Source organism: Ascaphus truei, chromosome 14 (genome assembly GCF_040206685.1).
Source record: "Ascaphus truei isolate aAscTru1 chromosome 14, aAscTru1.hap1, whole genome shotgun sequence".
NCBI classification, from domain to species: Eukaryota; Metazoa; Chordata; class Amphibia; order Anura; family Ascaphidae; genus Ascaphus; species Ascaphus truei.
In genome coordinates, this window is record NC_134496.1 from 45,861,445 (window position 1) to 45,885,918 (window position 24,474).

Here is a 24,474-nt window from a genome sequence, read left to right on the forward strand (position 1 = left end):
TCTGCTTTAATGGATTCTTAGTTTCCATGGATTAATGGCAAACGTTGAGCTACCTGTTGCTGCCTGTGCTTCATTCTTTCTGATGAATTCCGCCCACTGTGATAGGAAAGGCACTTTATTTCAGTGACAGCTGGTGACTTTTTACTAGATTTCTGTACTTAACTACAAAGTAGAAGAACAGATATGCGTTCAGAATATAAAGCTTTTAATTTTGCCCTTATCAGTCTGGTGCTTAACCGCGGACATCTTACATTGCATATCAATGTTTGCCAACAGATTGAAAATGTACGAAGAGATAAAGCAAATAACCTAATAAAAGCCAATTAAGACATCTCTATTCCCGGAAGAGCAATAGAAATCAAATTACCTCTGCATGTATGATCGAAGCAGTGTGATTCCTAGGAGAAAATACATCATAATGGAACAAACCATCATTGTGAGTCCCAGGAGTATAGCTCGATCTTCTCCTGCTTTTAGCGCTGTGACAGTTTTCCTTTTGTCCAGAAGATCATGGTCCTTGATTTTTTGGTAAAAATTTCTAAGGATGAAACAGTTCATACTTGTTATTTTGCGTACAATTAATGGGAATTTAAGGATATTTCTCTTATGTGTTGTATTCTTGGAAAACCACCAGCGTGAAACATCAATAGTCATGTGAATTAAAGAGTAAGATGAATGTATTTGGTCTTGCTTGATGGGAACATTATTTTGTGTTATATCAGGCAGCCTACAGATGAACAGGACAATTTAACACGTCCTATTTCTGACATATTGCTGAACCTTTTTTTCACTTGAATAACGGAATATTGGGCACAGTTAAATTACAGCTATGTTCTATCTCAGAATCATTACAATTTTGTAGACTGAATAGAACAAGCAGAATTCGATGAGCGTGCATAAAGGTAGTTATTTATCTTGGTTGGGGGAGAGGAATGTGGTTTCAGACTTCCCAATCTATCTTTACTACTGAAGTATAATATAAGGGTTTTATGCGTACCACACATGGATTGGTGAATTAGTATTTAGGTTTTGGTGGATTTTAAATAATATGTTAAAACTCTGCCGGTGAAGTAGTTAAATAAATTGTTCTGTGAAGGAGACAAAGATCATAAAGCATTGGTAATATTTTCAATTTACGCTACACACATACCAATATACCGTACATCTTATACATAAAATAATCTACATTTAATGAATAAATTATGGATATATACACTGTCTTCTTGGCTTGTTCATATTGAAAATTCAGAAATCATGGGATATTTGTCATGATGGAAGGTTTTCAATGTTCTACGCAAGGGGTGCTCAACTCCCGTCCTCAAGCCCCCCCAACAGGTCAGGTTTTCCGGATGTGCCTGCATCAGCACAGGTGGCTCAATCTGTCCCTGCTTCAGCATAGGTGGCTCAATCAGAGGCTCAGGCTTATTCTATAAGCCTTCATAAAAAAAATCGCCGGACCGGTTACGCTGCCAGTTTTTGGAGCGTTGCTATCACGGTATCAGAGAGCCTCGATTACCTGTGATAGCAAAATTCCCAAAATGGGCGCGTAGCCGGCGGTGTGACGATCGCCTCTCTGAAAAGGCCTTACCCGGCGATTTGTTCCAGCTGCAGGGAGAGCTGCACAGAGAGGTCCGCCTCTCCCTGCGCAAATCTCGCCAGCGATCGGAATATTTTATAACTAGTGTAGATGAGCAGGGGGTCTCCGGAGCAGAATCGCGTTGATTTCAGGTCCGGGGACCCCCTGCTTTACCGAGATACAGGCCCCGTTATGGGGTGCCGGTTTCTCCTATGCATTTAAATGTCTCGCGTCACGTGACCGCGGGAATAAAATGCATGGGGATTCCGGCACCCCATAAATAACGGGGCCTGTATTTCGGGAAGCAGTTGGTCCCCGGACCTCAAATCAATGCGGTTCTGATCCGGAGACCCCCTGCTCATCTAAACTAGTAATACAATTGATATTAAAACAGCTTCATTACCTTAGCGGCTAGCCGCTAAGGCAGGGGGGCGCAAACTTTTTTCCCTGCGCCCCCCTGCCGGCGTCCCCTCACTCCCGCGCCCCCCTGCCGGCGTCCCCTCACTCCCGCGCCCCCCTGCCGGCGTCCCCTCACTCCCGCGCCCCCCCCTAAGCCCCACGTACCTGCGCTCAGGCGAATGACGCCGCGTTGCCATGGCGATGCAGGAAGGAAGCCGCCGGAGCTTAGGTAAGTAAAGGTTTACAGAGGCCCTGCAGCTCCCCCGGCACTTAATTTAAGTGCCTTCGGGAAGCGCGCGGGGCCTCTGTAAACCCCGCGCCCCCCGCCGGCAGTCTCGCGCCCCCCCTGGGGGTCGCGCCCCCCAGTTTGCGCACCGCTGCGCTAAGGCAATGAAGGGGTTAAACCTCAACAGCCTGTTTTTTGGGGCAGAGGGGGTGGATGAAGGGGGTAGTAATCCCAGGGTGGGTGGTTAGGCCTGCCTGGAAGGTTGTGGAAGGGGTTATCCCCTTCACTACCATAGCGGTGACACATAATCTAATGATATCTCATGAGGAAAGATAAATTCCTTTGTGACGCAAATATTGGCAATCAGATCACTCCCTGTATCAACATCCTTCCATGTTTACTTATTTAGTATATCCCTGTATACCTTGTGTGTTTCTACTTTAAGTAGTATACTTTTTGGAATATTCATATATTAATATTCATTAATTAATACCACCGAATACAACCGAATACAACCATGTATTTGTAACAATGTATCTGTCATCAGAACTATGTGCCCAGTACATACTTGAAAACCAGAGGTTTTATATATTATTTCGTTTCTTAATGATATTTCCATCCAAGTTTGAGAGGGCTGCTCCTGGTCCCTGCTTGTCAATATGACAATTTCTTTGGAATCAGAATATAATCCCTAATTTTAATCCTGGTGCCATTCACAAATTGTTATGTCAGACTATAGATTTGCAATGTATTGAATAATAATTGAAAATCGAAAATACTGAATGTTCCTTTTGTCATATTAAAGCGTAGAAGTCAAGCATACTAGTCAAAAGGTCCAAGTCCTAATCATTTTAATGACTTAAAAAAAAGTCATAGCAGCCTCCAACGTTTCGTTGCATGTAAGCACCTTCATCAGGGTGACTTTTGTCTTATTCCAATATGGAAAACACAAAGTAAACAGAGAGAGAATTTAATGAGGTTTTACATACATATGTCACCTATCTGCAGGGCTGAATTGACCAACATTCAAAGGATTTTATGTGTCTCAATACAATTTCGTATCCCAAGGGCAGTACAAAGAACTCCGGGTCATCCCTTAAGGTTGGAGGAAAGGAGATTTCACCAAAAACAAAGAAAATGGTTCTTTACAGTATAGGGAATCAATGTGGAATTCATTACTGGCAGATACAATAGATTTGTTCAAAAAAAGGTTGGACTTCTTTTTAGAAAGGAAAGGTATACAGGGATATACCTAATAAGTAAACATGGAAAGGATGTTGATCCAGGGAGTAATCTAATTGCCAATTCTTGGAGTCAGGAAGGAATTTATTTTTCCCCTTATGAGATATCATTAGATGATGTGTCACTGGGGTTTTTTGTTTTCCTCCCTCTGGAACAATATACTGTAAGTATGGATATAGGATAAAGTATCTGTAGTCTAAATTTCTAAAGGTTGAACTTGATGGACGCATGTCTTTTTTTCCACCTCATCTACTATGTAACAATGTAACTATGTATACCCTAGGTACGAAACACTTGTAGTTTATCATGCTGTTGTAAGGCTTCTGAGCATCGCTCAACTGGGTCCTGCTCTGGGCGACAGTTAAGGGCTTCCAGTCCCAAATGTCAGAGCTGAAACAACCTTTCTTGCACTTCTTTACTCTCTACAACATTTATGTTAATTGGGTTTCTTACTGCTGCATACCCAGTAAATGGAAATGGCACACTTAATCCCCACAGATGACAATCTGGTAATAGGGAAGTACACAGCTTGATAACTGCATACAAAATAGTATTTTTTTCTAGTAGAATTCATTTCGGATGGTGGGCACACTGATTGTCAGAGGTGTGATATTCAGCACGGGGTCTCGTAAATGGGAAATTATGTTATAGCCAATCTGTGACCCGTGGAAATGAGAAGTAGAAAAACATGTCCAACCTTGCAGACTACGGGAGTCATGGAAAGATAGATATTGTGTTGTAGGCAGAAGCAGCTCTTGAACGCACAATTTGGGCCCATCTTGCTACTTAGAGATGCTTAGTACTGCTGCAATGTTTAAATAAAGTGATGTGCTGATCATATGATGTGTTCAATGAGGATACGTCCTCTGATAGTTTCTTTCATTGACACAATGCAGCTGCTTTGAGGGGCTAAAAGTGTGTGTGTATACTGTATGTATTGGTTATTCCTTCTGAGAGCAGCCTGGATCCCTGATCATCATTTCTAATTATACCTGAACTTCTATTGGACTTGTACTAAGGGTTGGACTTTCTTCTATTTTTTGGCCCTTTCTTTCCTTGTTTGATATATGTTATCATTATTTATTGGCACGTTTTTTTATAATTTTTTCACATTTTTAACACTTTTTTACACATTCATGTTTTTTTCATATTGTTAGATTGTTAGATTGTTAATGATATTTAATTTTCATCAATATTATACACAATATTTGCACGGTTTATTTGTTACTTTGTTTCACGAGTGGCGCTACTGAAATTTTTCTTCTTATATATATATATATATATATATATATATTTAAAAAAAAAACCCAAATACACTCCCGTAGCCCACCTGGACCCCCCCCCAAACACTACCATAGCCCACAGGAACCCCCCCCCCCCAAACACTCCCGTAGCCCACCCGGACCCCCCCCCCAAACACTACCATAGGCCGCCGGAACCCCCCCCCCAAACACTCCCGTAGCCCACTCGCACACACCCCCCCCCACATACACTCCCATAGGCCGACGGACCCCCCCCCCCAAAACACTCCCGTAGCCCGCACGCCCGCCCCCCCCAACACTACCTTAGCCAGCCACCTCAAAACAGTCCCTTAGCCCTCACCACCCCACAAACCCCACCGTGCCCCTCCCCCCCACCACCCACATCGCCACACGTAGCCTGCAAACACACCAACACCTCCTGTAGCCCAACACACCTCACCTTCAACCTCATGCAATATCAGTGCTTCACAAAATAACATAGCACTCATTCCATTTAACAACACCTCCTGACACATGTCTGCTTCATAAAACAATATAGGATCTCTGTGTCCCTTACACACAAACACACACACAACACTAAACCACACACCCAACAGCCACACACACGCCCCCTCAATCACGTGCCCGCACAACCCCTCTGCCCCGCCCTCAACCACACCACATGCCCTCAGCCACGCCACATGCCCTCAGCCACGCCACACCCTTACCCACGCACTCACGCACCACACACACCCTCAGCCACGCACCACGCGCACACACGCGCCCTCAAACACGCCACGCGCCCTCAGCCACGCACCACACACACACCACCTCACGCACACGCACTCACACACGCAACACACCAACACACACATGCCCTAAGCCACGGCACACGCCCTCACCCACCACACACGTCCTCACACACACACACAACCCTCCTCTGCTGATACACCACACAAAACAACACTTCCACACACCCCTACCTACCCCCCACACCACAACGCATGCTGCGGCATATTCAACCCACCTCCCCTAAACAACGCTTTAACACCCACCCACACGGACGCCAAAACACAACAACACACCCTTCCCGCCCCAAACACACCTCCCTTTCACCGTGCTGCCACAAACACACTACACTGAACACCATGCTGATTTACAAGTCTGCAACACCCCTCCCCTTGCACCTCAACCCGCCACCACCCCAAATGTGCGCACCAACACACACCCTCCGCTGCCACCACACCTCACACACGAAATCAGCTCTTCGGTCCAATAAAATAAATTCACAACACAATCCACATTCTGCCGTCTGTGTCATTTCTTGCACTAACTTTCAGCACACCCACACACAACACACACACACAACACTCACACACACCCACACAACAATCACACAACAATCACACAACACTCAACTCACACACACAACACACCCACACCACACACACAACACTCACACACTCACCCACACACACACACACAACACTACAGAAAACACACTCACCCACACCACAACACACACACACACCCAACCCACCCTCAATCACCTACCCACCACACACTCACTTACTCACCCACCCAACACTCACCCACACACTCACACACCCAGAACACACTCACTCATCCACCCACACACCCCACATTCAACCACCCACAACACACACAAGCAAGAATCACACACAACACATACACACAGTATTCTGCCACATCACACACCCACCCCACACTCACTCATCCACCTACACACCCCACACTCACAAGCAACTATCACACACAACACCCATACACACACTATTCAGACACACAACCAACATTCACAAAACATCACCCACACCACACGCAACACGCGCACACACACACCCTCAGCCAGAACGCCTCACACACACACCCAACCCTCCTGTGCTGATACGCCACACAAAACAAGACTGCCACACACCCCTACCTTCCCCCCACAACACAAACACCACAACGCATGCTGCACCATATTCCACACAACTCCCCTACAACACACACACGGACGCACAAACACAACAACACACCCTCACCCAACCAAACACACCTCCCTTTCACTGTGCTGCCACAAACACACTACACTCAACACAATCCACATTTACACCTCTGGAACACCTCTCCCCTTGCACCTCAATCCGCCAACCCCCCAAACGTGCGCACCAACACACCCTCCGCTGCCACCACAACCCTCACACAGGAAATAACATCTTCGGTGAAATAAAAGAGATTATACACATAATGCACATTCTGCCGTCTGTGTCATTTCTTGCAAAAACTGTCCGCACACCCACACAACAGTCACACACACCCACACAACACTCAACTCACACACACAACACACCCTCACACACCCCTCCTGTGCTGAGACAACACACACAACAACAATTCAACACACCCCTACCCCCACAACACACTCAACTCTGAAAACACAACTCTACTTCTCCGTGGTGCCACACACACAACACTCAAGACAATGCAGATTGACACGTCTATGCACCCCCTCCCCTTGCACCTCAAACACCACACACCCCTTCCGTACAACGCAAACACACCACAAAAACATGCACACCAACACAGACCCTCCACTACCACCACACCTCACACACCCACTCTGCTGTTCCTTTCAATAAAACCAATTACCAACACATTGCTAATTGACTTTTCACAAATATTACATAACATTCACATGACATTAAAACTTTGCTATACACATTATCATACAACATTTACACATACTTATTCACGGTTCACATCCCGGGCAACGCCGGGTCTCTCAGCTAGTATAATATATATACGCTCGCACACTCATGTCCCACTATTATAACATGCTGCATTGTGAGGTTGAAAGGTATTGCTGTGTGCATTACAAGATACTTGTTCGTTTGTAATGTTACCCTTGTTTATGCAAAATAAAACTTCCATAAGTTATTATCCCGGCTACGATGGTACTGTGTGCGGCTGATACAGAGTAACCTGTGAGAACGGAAGAAGATCAATAAGAATGTTCTGCTTAAAGCAGCAATGAGGGTTTCACTTATTTTATATATATATATATATATTTTTTTTATATAGAATTGAAGCAGGGGGTCTCTGGAGCTGAGCCCCGTTAATTTCAGCCCTGGGGACCCCCTTCTTCCAGAGATACCTCCGTAGTGGTGCCGATATCTCTGCAGGCAGAGAAACGGTGTGCCTAACATACTGGCAGCGTTTAAATGCCCCACGTCAGGCGGGCCAATAGGAAGCCGTGACATCATCCAGTGCGGCTTCCTATTGGCCCGTTTGACCGGGAGCTTTAAACTGAAAAGAGATAGCAGCAACCTTTACAGAGGTAAGTATCTCAGGAAGCAGGGGGTCCCCTGAGCTGGAGTTAACAGTCCAGCTCCCGAGACCCCCTGCTTCAATCCTGTAGTAATTGGTTTAAATTAAAATAAAATGAAACTCGTATTACTGCTTTAAACTCTGTTGTATAGTAATCTATCGCACGGCGCACCTGTGCAGATTGTGGCTTCAAGTTTTCTCAAAGCATTTCCTTATTTTATGTGAAGCTCACTGATTCCTGGCTTACATTTGCATATCTTACAGTAACTCGTTATTCCTAACTTAGCCTCTCATCTGTAATTAGATTAAGTACGCACAGGACTCGCGTAGCCTCATCTATAAATCAGACTGGGCTCATCCTCAAAGTACTGTGTTGGTGTCTTAGAAACATAAAAAATATATGTATTATTATTATTATTATTATTATTATTATTATCATTAATATACTTTTACTTAGCACCGATTTATATAAACACTCGACTTAAAGCAGCAATACTACACCCCACCCCCTTTTAAAAAAAATTATAATTGGTATATGTCAAGCATGTGACAATATATAATTCTACATTCTTACCTAAGTTGGCAATAGATTGGTGCAACCCAGTACCTGTCTTCTATCAAGCTTATGTCTAGGGGTCCCCCCACAAGTATCTGGCTATTCACTCATTTACCCATCCTACTGTTGTGGTCTTTAGCATTACGCACTCACATGGTCTGTCTACATTCTTACCTACAAACTCAGGGAAATTATTTTAATTCACTCACTCCTCATCTCACTTACTACCTTTCCATTTCACGCACACTGTGATTTATGAACATGTTTGAGTGCCCTCCAGTGGGGTTCTGTTCTCCCTGTGCCTGATCTACATTCTTACCTAAGCTGGCAATAGATTGGTGATCATGATATAAATCTGTCAAAATCCTGCTTGTGTGCCTAAGGAAATGGCCGCCTTCTAACTTTTTGCTGCAGTCTGTGACATGCTGCAGCCGATATGTAACATTATATTACTATGTGTTACAGCTTTCAGAGCAATAGACAGTCTGATATTTGGAACACAGCTACAGATCTGTTTGTGATACTTTGTTGCCAAAGGGCAGAGCTAATAAAGATGTGGGTCAGAGCCTGTTTCAAAAGAGGAAGTGGCTATGACTTTCTAAATGGTTGCTGTAGCAACCAAAGGATGATCAGTACATTAAAGATAATTCAAAAATGGCATTTGGAGTTAAAATAAACATGCAGACAGTATTATTTAATACTACAGTACTGATTTATTTAAAGAAACATAGGATTGTTCACGTTTTGCTGCTTTAAATGATACATATCAGAAGAAATAGATACATAATGCACATTATAATAGGATGTATCAAACTCTGTTTCAGTTTGAAGCTATCTGGGACAAAACATGGTGGAAAGCATCCAAGCAAACGTTTCATTGCCTGGGTGCATACACCGCAGGCCGACATTCACGCTTACTCTCAGACCAGGTGTCACATCTCAATCCTGCGTTAACTGTTATTGATTTGAATGGCAGTTAGCGCGGAAACCCGGTGCAAACCTGGTATCAGGGCTCAGTGCAGGGGTGGGCAACGCCAGTCCTCAAGGACCACCAAGAGGTCAGGTTTTCAGGAGCTCTCTGCTTCCGCACATGTGGCTCAATCAGTGGCTCAGTTGAAGACTGCATCACCTGTGCTGAAGCAGGGATATCCTGAAAGCCCAACCTGTTGGTGGCCTTTGAGGACTGGAGTTGCCCACCCGTGGCTTTGGGGCTCAGTGAGGATAGGCACTGACTAAAGATAAGGACAATGACCTAGAAGCAGGGGAACCTGGTTTGACTCCTGGGGTCAACTCCTTGTGACCTTGGATAGGTCACTTTATCTCCCTGTGCTGCAGTCACCAACATTAGATTGTAAGCTCTACGGGGCAGGGATTCATGCCAGCAAAATTCTATCAATGCTACACAAGAAAAACAAATATTGTTGTTCTTCTTATTGTCCCCACTGTGTGTTGAAAAGTATGCATCACCACATGAATATTTAAGCTATACCTGTAAGCAAAAATGTCCACTGAGTTCTGTTATATTCTGCTGGGCTCCTTCTAGAATCCTCAGAATAATCCCACAATCTGTTTATTTTCCTCTTGCTATTTTATGTATAAATGACACATATAAATGCCTATTTAATTCAGCTTAATGGAAAACAATAGGAAGACTAGGGCCCCTTGGGACAATTCCCTGTCCAGATTAATTTTCTTTCCTTGATTCCGTGAATCCGATTGGTTAAATCAGAACTGTTCTAGGTACGGCGTTTCTCATCGTCGCTCGAAGGATTTAATCGGAGAAATAGAGGTTTGTTTTTTGCAAACAATCAGGCTTGTTCTGGAAATCGGACTGTACAATTAAGGGGAATCTTATCCTAAAGCAGGCAGACCCTGGGAAATTAAAAGGAGCCGAGTTAATATGGAGTTTAGCAAGTGTAGGCGTCATTTACTAGAGAACTGGAGCAAAACCATGCCAAATTCAGATTTAGGAAAGGCAGAACTGCAATAACTTTGAATAGGATTATTATTCTTTGATAAATATGACACCGTTTTTGGCCACGTTTTGCAGTTGGGAGACTTCCGTAAAAAGACCCCAGGTTGTTACACCGCATGCAGTGTAGATTTTATTTCCCCCTTCAGATTCACTAACTAATTTAAAGTAGTGGTATCTGATTTATATTGATCTGTAAATAGTACTAATATAAGGGAGTTCCTGGCATTGATTTGAAACATTGTGCAAAGAATTCAAGTGTAGGCCATCCTAACATAATTTAAGATTAACCCCAAGATTATCTGTATTACCTGGAAAACTGATAATCGCAGTGTTAATACAATATATTATTTGCAATCTCACATAGTGTAACATATGGAATTATACCGCATTCAATTGATTTTATACCGTAGCTCAGGGTTGCGCAAACTTACCTTCATGCGCCCCCCTTTCTCCTCCACACTGCGGTTCGCCCCCCCCCACGACTCTGGCGTCAAATGATGTTGTGGGGTCGTGTGACGTCATGTTGCCATGGCAACGTGCCGTCACATGACACCGCGGTGTCATTTGACGCCGGTTGCCATGGAGATGCGTCGTTGGAACCAAGGTAAGTTAAGAAGTTACAGAGGCCTCACGCGGTCCCCGGCATTTATTTTAAATGCCTGCGGGGAAGCGCGGGACCTCTGTGACAGCCAGCTCATAAAATCTAGCGCCCCCCACTTTGCGCACCGCTGATATAGCTAGGAAAGGACTACCGGCTGTTGACCAATAATGAGTGAATGTGGGTCGTTCATTAAATTGCGATAGTGCCATTGACTTCAATTGGAGTTTCTGCGTGATAGTGTCATGATTTCATGAATAACTCTCAATTATTCCTGCCTTGCCATTACGTAACAAATTACACTTTCCCTGTGGTCATCCACCCTGATCTAGTGCAGGGGTGCGCAAACTGGGGGGCGCAAGATTTTCTGAGGGGGGGGGGGGCGCGACGCTTACAGAGGCCCCGCGCTCTCCCCCAAGCCTTTCAATGAAATGCCGGGAGACCACACGAGGCCTCTATAACTTCCCTTAGCTTATCTCCGACGGTTTCGGGCAAGGTGTCGCTATGGCAACGCGGCGTCACATAATGTTGTGTTGCGATGGCAACGCGATGTCACATGATGCCGGAGACAAGGTAAGGGGGTGAGGGGCAAGCAGGGGGGGGAGAGCAGGCAGGGGGGCGCAGACTGAATAGTTTGTGCACCCCCTGATCTAGGGCACTGATCCCCAACTCCAGTCTTCAAGAACAGTCAGCGAAAATGACAGAAAGTCACTGAGTGAGCAACCGCTGCAGAAGGAGGGATATCCTTAAAACCTGAGCTGATGGGGTTTTTTGGGAACCATTGATCTAGGGAGCGTGGCAGGCTGAGTTTTATGAAATGGAACGACAATATTATCGGTGTTATTTTCAAAGGCAAAAAGGTTCACTCCAAATATGTTATGAGTCTGAACATCTTCCATTGTTTAGTAATGTTAAATGTACTGCAGAATCAGAGCTGCATGGCGAGCCCCTGTCTAAGAATTAAGAGGTATCCACAGACAGTACTGGATGTTTTAGTTGTGGTGCATTGGCTGCAGGGTTGTATATCTAGTTTTTTAATAGTATATTGTTCTCTGATAATGGGTATTGTAACATTTGGTCTAAAGATGCAAATCTCACAGTTGCACTCACACACAGAAGGCCGTTATTAACGCCCGTTTTTAAAGTAGCTTCCGATAATCTGTATTTTAGTGTTCTCACGTAGCATACACTTGAAGCAAGGTTCCTGGGCAGACAAAGATCCTACTATCCTGACAGATTACACTGCCGATCAACAATGCACTTATTATCCTTTTAATAACACAAAATCTCATCTTGTCATTTGATACAGTGGAACTTTTTTTTTGTTGCTAATCAGTTATCATGCCGCTAATCCATAAAGAATGTTTGCCAGAAAAACACTTCATTATCAAGTGCAATGTTTTGCTAAAGCTGGATTGTTGTTAAGTCTGCAATCAGTCACACACCATGGACCATAATTCCATAGATGAAGCCATCGTTGTTGTTCAAAATAGAGTTGTTACATTGGCCTGTAAATTGCATTGCTGGTATAAAATAAAATATCTAAAATAAATAAATAAATGGGAATGTATTTAATTCCGTGTGTAACTATATTGCCAAATTATAATGCAGTCAGATGGTTACATTGCTACATCTTTACACCTAATGTCCCAAACCTATTTACGTATTATTGAATGAAGAGAGGCCCTCCCCTTTCCTTACACAATGGTTGCTGGATATTCACAAAGGATTGTGTGTAATTATTAAAGGTGTGATTCAATGCAGGAGCAAACATGGCTAGTGACAGCATTTATGTACACAAGGTTAAAAAACATAGCCTACTCTAAATAGCCCATGTCTATTAAGCAGTGCTATTTTATAGCACACCTTGCAGGTCATTCAGTTGAAGTTGCCAGAAGGGGTCCTATGGGAAATACCCTGCTACATGGGCCAATATCTTTGGAAACATTCACACAAGCATTACTATATTATTATTATTATTATTATTTAAATTGTATTGTGAGAATGTTGGTAAATATATTGTCATGGGACGTTTAGGATGGCTCCTGCAAATATATCTCCCCCACCTCTCCCCTGCTGTCATTATAACTGGTCACCTGACAATCAAGGAACATTCATAAATCTGCCGGTGACGGGGGTGGGGAAAATACACAATTATCCAACTCCACACTCGCACGATGTCAATGAAAACAAAACACTATTTCCATACTTTCAAAAATGGTTTAAAAATGTTTATATAGCTCAGTTTTTTTAACCCCTTGGTTCCCACAGACCCATTCTCCTCTTTCTACCAGGTGGTTAAGGCAGGGGGTTCTCAACTCCAGTCTTCAAGACCCCCCCCCAACAGGTTAGGTTTTCAGGATATCCCTGCTTCAGCACAGGTGGCTGTATCAGTGGCTCAGTCGAAGACTGAGCCACTGATACAGCCACCTGTGCTGAAGCAGGGATATCCTGAAAACCTGACCTGTTGGGGGTCTTGAGGACTGGAGTTGAGAAACCCCTGGGCTAAGGCATCAATCGCCTGGTTTTACCCATTAAACATTTACTTTCCATTAGGTTTAATTTGGTCCTATGTGGGACTGCCCTAACTGCGGGTAATTCACACAATAAAGACGAACCATAATTTAAGTAGACACGTACCTTCTTTCATCGGGTCTGTAAGATGAGGCGGATCGGCCACTGGTCCAAATAAACATCTTAGACTGTTGCCCAGTGTTGCCTTTCCTGACAGTGGACGAGCTGGTAGAATGACGTAGAGACCTGGGAGATGGATACTTTGAATCACTTATTTGAAGCACATGTGGACAGTCAGTTCCCATTGCACAAACCCCTCTTAATGCTCCTGCTATCTTCCCTGATAACGCTCAACAGATTCTCAGCCGAGGAGGCAAATCTCCTGATGACAAAGTGATATGTGAAATAATGGAGATGGCCTCTCTCTTCCTTCACAACTTTCATTGACAACGGTGCCCTGCAGGCAGGATGGGCAAATCCCTCTGTGTTTTTAATAAACGGTAGTTTTGGACACTACAGTTTTTTTTCTTCCTCCCCCTCTGTTGCTCCTATTTCTTGTTCCTAGCAGAAATGGATCCGAAATAATTATGTGAATCCATGGTGCGTTCAGAACGCATTGATCTGTTACCAAAGCTGTAGTTAAATGTGACTGCAGTTTAAACTCCGTCTCCCTGCTGACGCTGCTCCAGAGAATCGTAGCAACCTGCCCAGGTGCTGCGCCACCATGCCTAATGGCCAGTGATGCAAGCAGAGTACATATTAAGGTTTGTTTTCCTTTATTACCTTCATCATTTGTTAACCGTGTATCACCTGAGCCAGGTTATTAATGTGTCAAGCTATTGAAATCCGTATGTAACACTGGACATAATGTTTCTATTGATAAAATGTTTTGTTAGAGTACTGGTTTCCTGAGTATTCATTGTAGTAACAAACTATTCATATTTTCATCTGCACGTTTCCCAGGCCTGGTGATACAGATATAATACAGGCGTGTCCACTTGCACACACGTATGCTGGGGCCATTTTTAGAGTGCTGGCATAATCTCGTTTTCTAATCACTTAACACCATGGTCTTTTTTCAATGAATCGTCTCCGTATGAGTGTTAGAAAAAGGAAACCAAGAGACACCTAAACTGAGCATTTCCAAGACAATCTGCTTTGTCGCGACATTAGCGTCTCGTCTTCCCTCTGCTCATAACCATTTATACACAAGTACACGACGACAGTGGAGAAGGGAACACACATGGAGATAGTCATCAAAAGATATATTATATTGGCTCTTTGAAAAGCCTCCGCGTTTGTACTTTAGACGGATTTTGTTTACCACCAAAAGTGAATGCATCTTCTAGAAACTGATGTATTTTAATAGATGGCAGGAAAAGTGATAAAGCTGTATTAATAGAGTAAGCTCTACATACTTAGTAAATGGCAGAGCAGCACTATAATAATATCATATAATACTATACACTTCGTGCATTGACCTTTGCCCCCTGCAGACGCACTTACCAGAACACCTTCCTACTGTCTCTGTATATTATTCCTACTTACCAATTAGATTGTGAGCTCTTCGGGGCAGGGACCCCTTTTTCCTAATGTTACTTTTATGTCTCAAGCGCTTATACCCACTGTGTGTTATAATATGATGTTGTGTATTACTGCTGTGACGCGCTTTGTACATGGGTGGCCCTATATAAAGATACACATACATAATAAGCAACCTTAGTTTTGGCAATTGCAGATCTGGCACCTACTGGAGCGTTATTGATAAAGGAATATATAATGCCATAGTTCGTGGAAAAATCAGAAGGCTTTGGGCCTGCCAATGACAAACTATATGTGAGCAAGATGTATCCTGGTCAAGCCCAGTAAAAACATGGTACCGAAAACTACAGCCCTGCAGTGCAATAAATATTGCTGGTCTATGTAACTTTAACTTGTATCAGGTCTCAGTGGTTGTCCGCCTTCCATGAAACTGACTCTGCCAATATTAAAAGTGACATACTGCCATAGTGACAGGAGGCACGAATGCATCAACAGCAAACAGATTCATTTAACTTAATGCATAGACTGAATACATTGCATGGATTTTTGTTGCACATCCAATTTAAATAAAATGGATAGTATCATCTTTACGTAAACTGAATAAAGTGATTTATCAATTAGCTCGCTGAAATAGTCATGGAATAGAGAGTCTTAGAGCATAATATTTTTGATCACATCAAAAGCTTAACATATCACGCAGTTTGAGGAGGGAAATTAATTTGTCTAGTAGGGGTTATTACTATTAGCAGCTGCAACACCTCCACTGTGATAATAGCTGGAAGTATTCATTTGGGTTATTATTACATTGTATTGGCATTTAGAAGAATGCATAGCAGGTAGTGAGAGAATGGGTGGAAATTATGTTGGGGATTGATGTATATGAAGCGGGAAACATGTAATCATTCTTTTAGAAAACACCTTATTATTTCAGATTTTTACTTTTTTAAGCTGTCCATATGTGATATCATTAATTCTTCACGCACCATTAGCTTGGCAATCCATGCCAACCATAGGCATTTAACACATAATTACATGCCTAATCTTGTATAAAACTGTAAATTAATGACATCAGATGATTCATTTCAAAGGTCACTCAAGAACTACGATGAAATGTGTTAAACAAGACGTATTTACTTTAGATGTTTAGGGTCATGTCTAGAGAAATGCAACATTTTCAGGCAAGGACGCAAACAAGGTGATATTTTCCCTTCTTCAGCAGTACGTAAAACTTAATAAGCGAATGTGCAAAATTCTCAAAAATAACTAGATTTGCTTGCGAAGTTCTCTAAAATCGCTAAATTTGCTTGGGAAATGATATAAAGTTGCTTAATGCTAAACCTATAAATAGGGCGCACACACCATGTTTCACTCACTGTCTGAATTGCAAAATCTAAGACTAATTTCACAACATTATTACCTTTTTGAGCCTCGGAGAACGGTTTTGTAAGGAAGCAAAATTAGGGGGAAAAACACCAACATTTTTATTTTCTTTAAAAGGTATCCCTAATGCAGAATTCTGCTGATTCCTCCAGATGAGGGCGTTCTATAACAGAATGGGTCCTAAGTCTGCTCTATCTAACTTTGAGAATCTCTGTCTTGGTAGGGAAAACCACCAGAAGCCCCTATCCCAATTATATGGGGACTTTGCATACCTAGATGTAACCTCCGAAACTAAGCTACTATTTATGAGAAAGTGGGAGGCCGATCTAGGAGGGGAGTTCGAGGGCAAGGACGGGGAAGACATATTCGAAGCTAGCAAGGAAAGTTCAATATGCACTACAATCAGGGAAAATGCCCACAAAGTTTTGTGAAGGTGGTACTATACAACTGTGAAACTTTCCAAGTTTGTACCAGATAACTCCCCTCTCTGCCCTAAAGGGTGCGGGCTGCCGGCAATGTACATCCACATGTGGTGGTCCTGTCCCCAAACTGAACTTCTCTGGAAAGGAATAAGAGAGAGGACACAACTAATTCTGCTGATAGATACCCCTTAATCCATGGTTATTTCTTTTAAACAGGCCCCTACAAGATCTGACCGAGGCTGCAAATAGATTGATATCTCACGTTGCGATCGCAACTAGATGTGAACTTTCAGCCCCTTGGATACAAAATAAAGTCCCACGATTGGCCAAAATTAAGAATACAATTTGGTTCGTATGCCAAATGGTGACGTAGATATACCTCCTAAAAGGCACGGGCCCATACATTTCAAAAAGTATGGCAACCCTGCATATATCATTTGCGCATACCTAGCCTTAACCCATTCAGAATCCTGAGCTATATCAGACCCGGTGGGTCTCCCATGTCCCCACCATCCTGGGCAACCTCCCGCCCGCCCCATCAATATCCTGGGAAGTAGTTTAATAAGCAAACCATAAGCAAATCCCAAGACCAGTCTCTGGGAACAGGGTTGCCCCCCCTGCCCTCTACTCACCCCCCAGGGATAGTGCACTCGTAAAACCCAAAAATGAGTCCGACAAAGAGCCTTTAAACCTGGTAATACCTACAGGATCGTGTGTATAGGATGTATTTGAACTCAACTTGGTCCTTAACCCACCCTTCCTTCCATCCCTCACTCAGTCCTCCTTTTACTTTCTGTAATGTCAATAAATTGCGTATTCAAAACAAAATCATTTTTTTTCTTTGCACGTGTCTAGTCCTGTCTGACTGTGTGCTGAACATACAGATACAGCAAACAGCTTTGTATTGTTCGATGTGGCGTATCCACCAGTCTGCAAAGATCAGTAGTAGAGTGTGACTTTTTCTGTTGAGTTTGAGAATCGTGAAATGTGCTGTTTTTTCACCCAAAACGTCAAGCTTTGCACAACATTTTTTGAGAAGTATTCACAGCCAATGTGCGCAAAACACAACATCTAAGTAACAATTGTGATACATTTCACAAAGCAATTTCGAAGACATTCACACATCGTTCATGGATAGTTAGTGAAACAACCTCTGTGCTAATTTTCTGCCCTGTCCCCATATATTTAAACCTTTATTTTCACCTCTTTTTCTGTTTGCTAGTTTTTATTTCTCATGACATTAAAATCCCCAATTTCCTCTAGCTACACTTGTCAAGCCACAACTTTATATGTAAACATTATTCCTAATTCATAACATTTACAGTAAGTATAATGCATACAGTTGCATATATGTTAATTAGCTGCCATTGAATTACTGCCTATGTTTACTGCAATATGACATCTTCCTGTGATGGAAGTTATCAGACAGCCTATTGATTTCAATGGGCGGAAAGGTGTCTTATTGCAGAAGACTGCTTAGCACAGTGATTTCCAACCTATTTTTGGTTAAGTAACCCCAAGGGAAATTCTGAGGAACCCCCAACCATCTCTAATAGCGCGTCTGAGATCAGATGCATTGTAAGAAACCCCAACCCTCTCTAATAGCACGTCTGAGATCAGTTGTATTGTAAGGAACCCCAACCCTCTCTAATAGCGCGTCTGAGATCAGATGCATTGTAAGAAACCCCAACCCTCTCTAATAGCGCGTCTGAGATCAGTTGTATTGTAAGGAACCCCAACCCTCTCTAATAGCACGTCTGAGATCAGATGTATTGTAAATTCTTCTGTATTTGATACAATTTTCAAATGACCAGACAATTGCAGGGAACCCTGTAGGGAGGCCAAGGTAACCTAAGTGTTCCTAGGAACCCTGGTTGAAAAACACTGGCTTAGAAACCTGGCACTGTGTCTCTATGTAGCAATCATTCTTCATTTTGCTTATACTTCGCTATTTCTGATAACCTCCATTGCTAGAGTAGATGAGCCTGCAAAGCTTTGAACATAAAGCATCTCCATTCAGCTCTCTGTTGCAGTCTCACTTTAGGCTAACCCACAGGCATTTTATTAGAATCCAGCCTGAAGCATATTCCAAGACCCCAGATAAAAGACACGCAGAGGCAGAAGAAGCAATTTTTGACGAGTAATCCGAGTCTCCTCTAAACATATTTTAAAAGCAGTTTTCCAGCACATCTGCCAGTATTCCCCACAGACTGGAACTCAGCACTTTATCCTTTTATCGTTACGGCAAAGAAAAGCCCAAGATGGAACTGATGTCATCAGCAGCAATACCTACAGACCGTCCTTGAACTTAGTATTGCTGTATTAGTTAGTGTGTTGTATGACCTTGAAATAATAATGTAACAAAGTTAGCGGTCTTCAAGAGGGGCAAGGTATTCGTGTTACAAATAAGTCACAATAAATCCGGTGACCACAACTGGTGCTTACATTTGCTTTAAGTATATTGTGTTATTACTAAAGGATGACCCTACGGGGCAGCACCTTACCAAAAGACTACTGTGCGATCCTATTCGTTAAAACAAATTGTTCCAAAATGCAAAAACATTTCTTACTTCAGCCACCAGGTGTCTCTAAAGGGGCATCTTAATTCAATTCCCAAGAGGTCGTCGTTGTTGTATCTCTGTCATTAGCTGATTAGCTTTCCAATCAGCACTGTTTACCTTATTGCTCAGAATTACAGTTGAATTCACTAACTATTCACATGTGATGCTAATTTGTACAGAACGTGACATAGATTCATAGATTGTATTGTCCATATGGATATACAGTAGAAAGTGTCCAGAGCATTGCAAGGTACTGTTGAATTCGATTAGATTTACAATTAGATTGTAAGCTTTTTGGGGCAGGGACTCCTTTTCCTAAATGTCACGTTTATGCCTGAAGTACTTCTTCCCATTATGTGTTATTTGTATTATTTGTTATTTCTATAATTATGTCACGTGTATTACTGCTGTGAAGCGCTCTGTACATTAATGGCGCTATATAAATAAAGATATACATACGTACTGTAAAATCAATGCGGTTTTATAATATCTATCATGAAACATCTACAGTTTGTATTGTCAATGAGAACGTTGCAGTAATATTAGCTCTGGAAGCTCCAGCCCTTACTGGTAAATGGCAAAAAAAATTATTTGTTCCTGCGAAATGAGGTGTGCATCAATAATCAGTCACAATGCCTTTCAGAAATCAGCTGTTTGAATAGGATTACAATCTGTCACGAAATCAAACGCGCGACAAAAAAAAAACAATGGGGAAAGCGTGATGGTCACACTGCAGAATTGGATTTCACTTCAAAGATGAAGTAATTTCAGGTTTGCGGCTGCAGACGATCATTATCTTCATTACAATGGCTTAACTGAAAGCAATTTTAAGTATTGTGAAAAACGTTAAGGTTCACATATTGTGGACATTTTAGACCATATTTAGTAAGCGGTGCTATTCCATTAGACAGCGTCCAGCAGCAGAAGACCGCTTGTGGCTCACGTACTTCAACAAGCTGTAAGATGTCTTCTGGTGCTGGGTGTTGGAATAGCATAACCATTTTATGTAGAAACCCTGGTTAATCTCACTTGTGATACCAATAGGATCACCTTTCACACCTGCCTACAACCTGCGGAAAATAGAACATCCCTTTTATAACTCCATCACAGCAAAATATTTTCTGTTTGTTATTTATCCCGAACTGAAGGTTTTATATTCCAATTGTTTTGATGAAGTTTTGTTGAGATAGGGGCATATAGTATGTGTTCATGGGACATTATGTCAATTGTTTGTGTTGTATCTGTGTGTATGTGTATATGTAAAAAAGAAAAAAAGGATTGCAGTGCCAATTAATTAAATATAAATAAATAAAAATACATAAATACTCAATTAAACTGAATAAATCAAAAGTATGAATCAGGAGGAGCAGTTACTATAAATAAGTAAATGCTAGTAGATAATGGTAAATTAGACCATAGAAGCTAGGTATATAAAGCCACATAGCAACAGACAACATAAAAACAACAAACAAACAACAAGTATAACGAGGATAGGCAAACAAGGTTAAGGGAAATGGGAAAGACAGAAACAAGGAGATAAAAAGGTGACCATGCCAATATAAAACCAAAAAATAAAATTGAAACGCTGGATGGCCTGATCAGCCTTCCGCAGAAGCAACCACCTTCCCCGATACTCCTAGAAAACAAAATGGGACAGCGCGGACTCCATGGTGTAAATACAGTAGATAATGGTTTTAAAACAATTATCTATTTACGTAATGGAGTCCGTGCTTGTATCTTATACTATATTAGTGAAAGCACTGTATGTTTGCCTGCCTGCCTGCCTGTCTGCATGCATGCATGCCTGCCTGGATGTCCGGTGTCCCTAGGGGAAATCTCATTGGTCCCTTGGGCCGCCCCCGCACACCTCTCATTGGCCTGAGGCGGAGTGACGGCCAAAGGACACACACACAGGGACACACACACAGGGACACACACACAGGGACACACACACACACACACACACAGGGACACACACACACAGGGACACACACTCTCCCCCGTCAGTTGGACCGCAGCTCACCTTCCACACCCCCCCCCCTCCTCTCCCGGTGCCCCTCCTCTCCCGGTGCCCCTCACTCTCTCCCCCCTCCCCACCTCACCCAAATCCCCACGCTCCGCAACATCCCCAGCCGCACCATCACCCTCACCGTGCGCCGCGGAGGAAGCGCGGCCCTGCTGCTCAGCAGCAAACTCCAGGCTCCTTCCCCCTCGCGGCGCGGGCCGGGCCTCCTGCTCTCCCCATCACGTGTGACGCTACCGGAGAGGGGAAGCGCGGCGCGGGACTCCCCATCACGTGTGACGCTACCGGAGAGGGGAAGCGCGGCGCGGGACTCCCCATCACGTGCGCCGCTACCGGAGAGGGGAAGCGCGGGCCGGGCCTCCTGCTCTCCCCATCACGTGCGCCGCTACCGGAGAGGGGAAGCGCGGGCCGGGCCTCCTGCTCTCCCCATCACGTGCGCCGCTACCGGAGAGGGGAAGCGCGGCGCGGGACTCCTGCCACTCTTGCCCCCACCCCCCCCAGCTTCCCGAACTCACCTCCTGCCCCAGCCAGATGCCACGGGGTCAAGGTAAGTCACACACCGTCTCCCACCCACGCACTGTCACCCAGTCACCCACACACCCACCCAGTCACCCACCCACCCACTCAGTCACTCACTCAGTCACCCACCCACTCAGTCACCCACCCACTCAGTCACCCACCCACTCAGTCACCCACCCACTCAGTCACCCACCCACTCAGTCACCCACTCACTTAGTCACCCACCCACTCACTTAGTCACCCACCCACTCACTCAGTCACCCACCCACTCACTCAGTCACCCACCCACTCACTCACTCAGTCACCCACACACCCACCCAGTCACCCACTCAGTCACCCACCCACACACCCACCCAGTCACCCACCCAGTCACTTTCACCCAGTCACCCACTTTCACCCAGTCACCCACCCACCCACTCAGTCACCCACTCAGTCACCCACTCAGTCACCCACCCACTCAGTCACCCACCCACTCAGTCACCCAGTCACCCACCCATTCAGTCACCCAGTCACCCACCCATTCAGTCACCCAGTCACCCATTCAGTCAGTCACCCAGTCACCCACCCACTCAGTCACCCACCCACTCAGTCACCCAGTCACCCACCCATTCAGTCACCCATTCAGTCAGTCACCCAGTCACCCACCCAGTCAGTCACCCACTCACCCACCCAGTCAGTCACCCACTCACCCACCCAGTCAGTCACCCACTCACCCACCCAGTCAGTCACCCACTCACCCACCCAGTCAGTCACCCACTCACCCACCCAGTCAGTCACCCACTCACCCACCCAGTCAGTCACTCACTCACCCACCCAGTCAGTCACCCACTCACCCACCCAGTCACTCACCCACTCACCCACCCAGTCAGTCACCCACTCACCCACTCACCCACCCAGTCAGTCACTCACCCACCCAGTCAGTCAAGTGTCAGTCACCCACCCACCCAGTCACCCATTCACCCACCCAGTCAGTCTCCCACTCACCCACCCAGTCAGTCTCCCACTCACCCACCCAGTCAGTCTCCCACTCACCCACCCACCGACCCAACTCACCCACCCAACCACCGACCCAAAGTCACCCACCGACCCAAAGTCACCCACCCACCGACCCAAAGTCAAACCGACCCAAAGTCACCCACCCACCGACCCAAAGTCACCCACCCACCGACCCAAAGTCAAACCCACCCACCCACTCAGTCAAATGTCACACACCCACCCAGTCACCCACACACTCAGTCAACTCAGTCACCCACCTAGCTGTCAAGGGGGGGGGGAAGCCTAACCCTGTCGTACGCCCCCCCAAAATTACATCCCGGGCAACGCCGGGTCTCTCAGCTAGTATGTGTATATATGTTATAACAAAAAGGAGGCACACCATCAAAAAAAAAGATTAGCTCACAATTGGTAAGTGCACGCGTCATAAGCAGTGAATAAAGATACGTCACCAAAATCCAAAGACCGGGGAAGGAGACAGAGTGCAGATTAAAAACAAAATAATGTATGTAATACATATCTAGAGATATGCAACGTTTCAGAGAAAACTCGGGCCCCTTCATGGGGGTGGTGAAATCCGATTTTTATTTTTGATGGTATACCACCAACAATGAAAAAATCAAATCGGATTTATTTTTCAAGCGTTTCTCCACATGCTGGTCTTCGTCATCAGAACTGAAACTTAAGACCAGTCTGCAGAATGTACTGTTAGACTTTGAAGGGACTGAAAACAAGTGTTATTAGGATAGGATGTTGGACACGAAACTTTATCTCCATGTACAACGAGTGCTAAAATATGATTTGTAAACTGAGGTGCACAGATCCCTTAAGTCTGCTTTGTGTCACCTTATTCAGTCCTACAAATATTGGCAACTCTATATAAAAGAACAACAAAAGAGATGATGGCGCTGACTTCATGGTGCGCATCTATAAATGTCTTCCTTATTTATGGACACGCCTAAGATTCCCCAGGGAGAGTAAAGCTCTCAATCTCTCAGCAGCCTTTATGTACCAGGCTAGTCACATTCTATTTCCATTAGTGAGCATGATTTTTTAGACGATTTCACAATTGAAAGGGGCAATAGAAGTGCATTGTTGTCCATATTATAATCATTAACATCCTTCATCTTTGAATTGATAACCAACACCAAAGACAATTAACTGGACGGCAGATTTAGTCTAGTTAATTGGTTAACAAGGTAATACGTTAAGCAACCATTACCATTTTTTTTGAGGGTGAAAGCAGAAATAATTATTTTACTCTCTTCTGAACTGAATTATTTTCTCATATTTTTTTATTTATTCAGAAGGAGCAGATATTTAGGTCTTAAAAAGTAGGTTCTGGCTCCGCTAAAGAATACGATGGGTGGGTAT

At 44.0% G+C, this 24,474-nt stretch overlaps 1 protein-coding gene across 3 annotated transcripts in view; it reads right to left on the reverse strand.

Moving 5' to 3' along the window:
• Window positions 1–24,474, reverse strand: part of KCNMB2 (potassium calcium-activated channel subfamily M regulatory beta subunit 2) — a 228,062-nt gene that overhangs the window by 22,524 nt on the left and 181,064 nt on the right. For 2 of the 3 annotated variants that reach the window (XM_075570750.1, XM_075570751.1), the window contains exons 3-4: window positions 13,787–13,906; window positions 368–538 (exon numbers count right to left, since the gene is read on the reverse strand). In XM_075570750.1, coding sequence (XP_075426865.1) covers window positions 368–538; window positions 13,787–13,842 — 227 coding nt within the window. In that variant the 5' untranslated portion in view covers window positions 13,843–13,906. Of the gene's footprint in view, window positions 1–367; window positions 539–13,786; window positions 14,311–24,474 lie in introns of those variants that run through there. The other variant, XM_075570748.1, reaches the window with a different exon arrangement.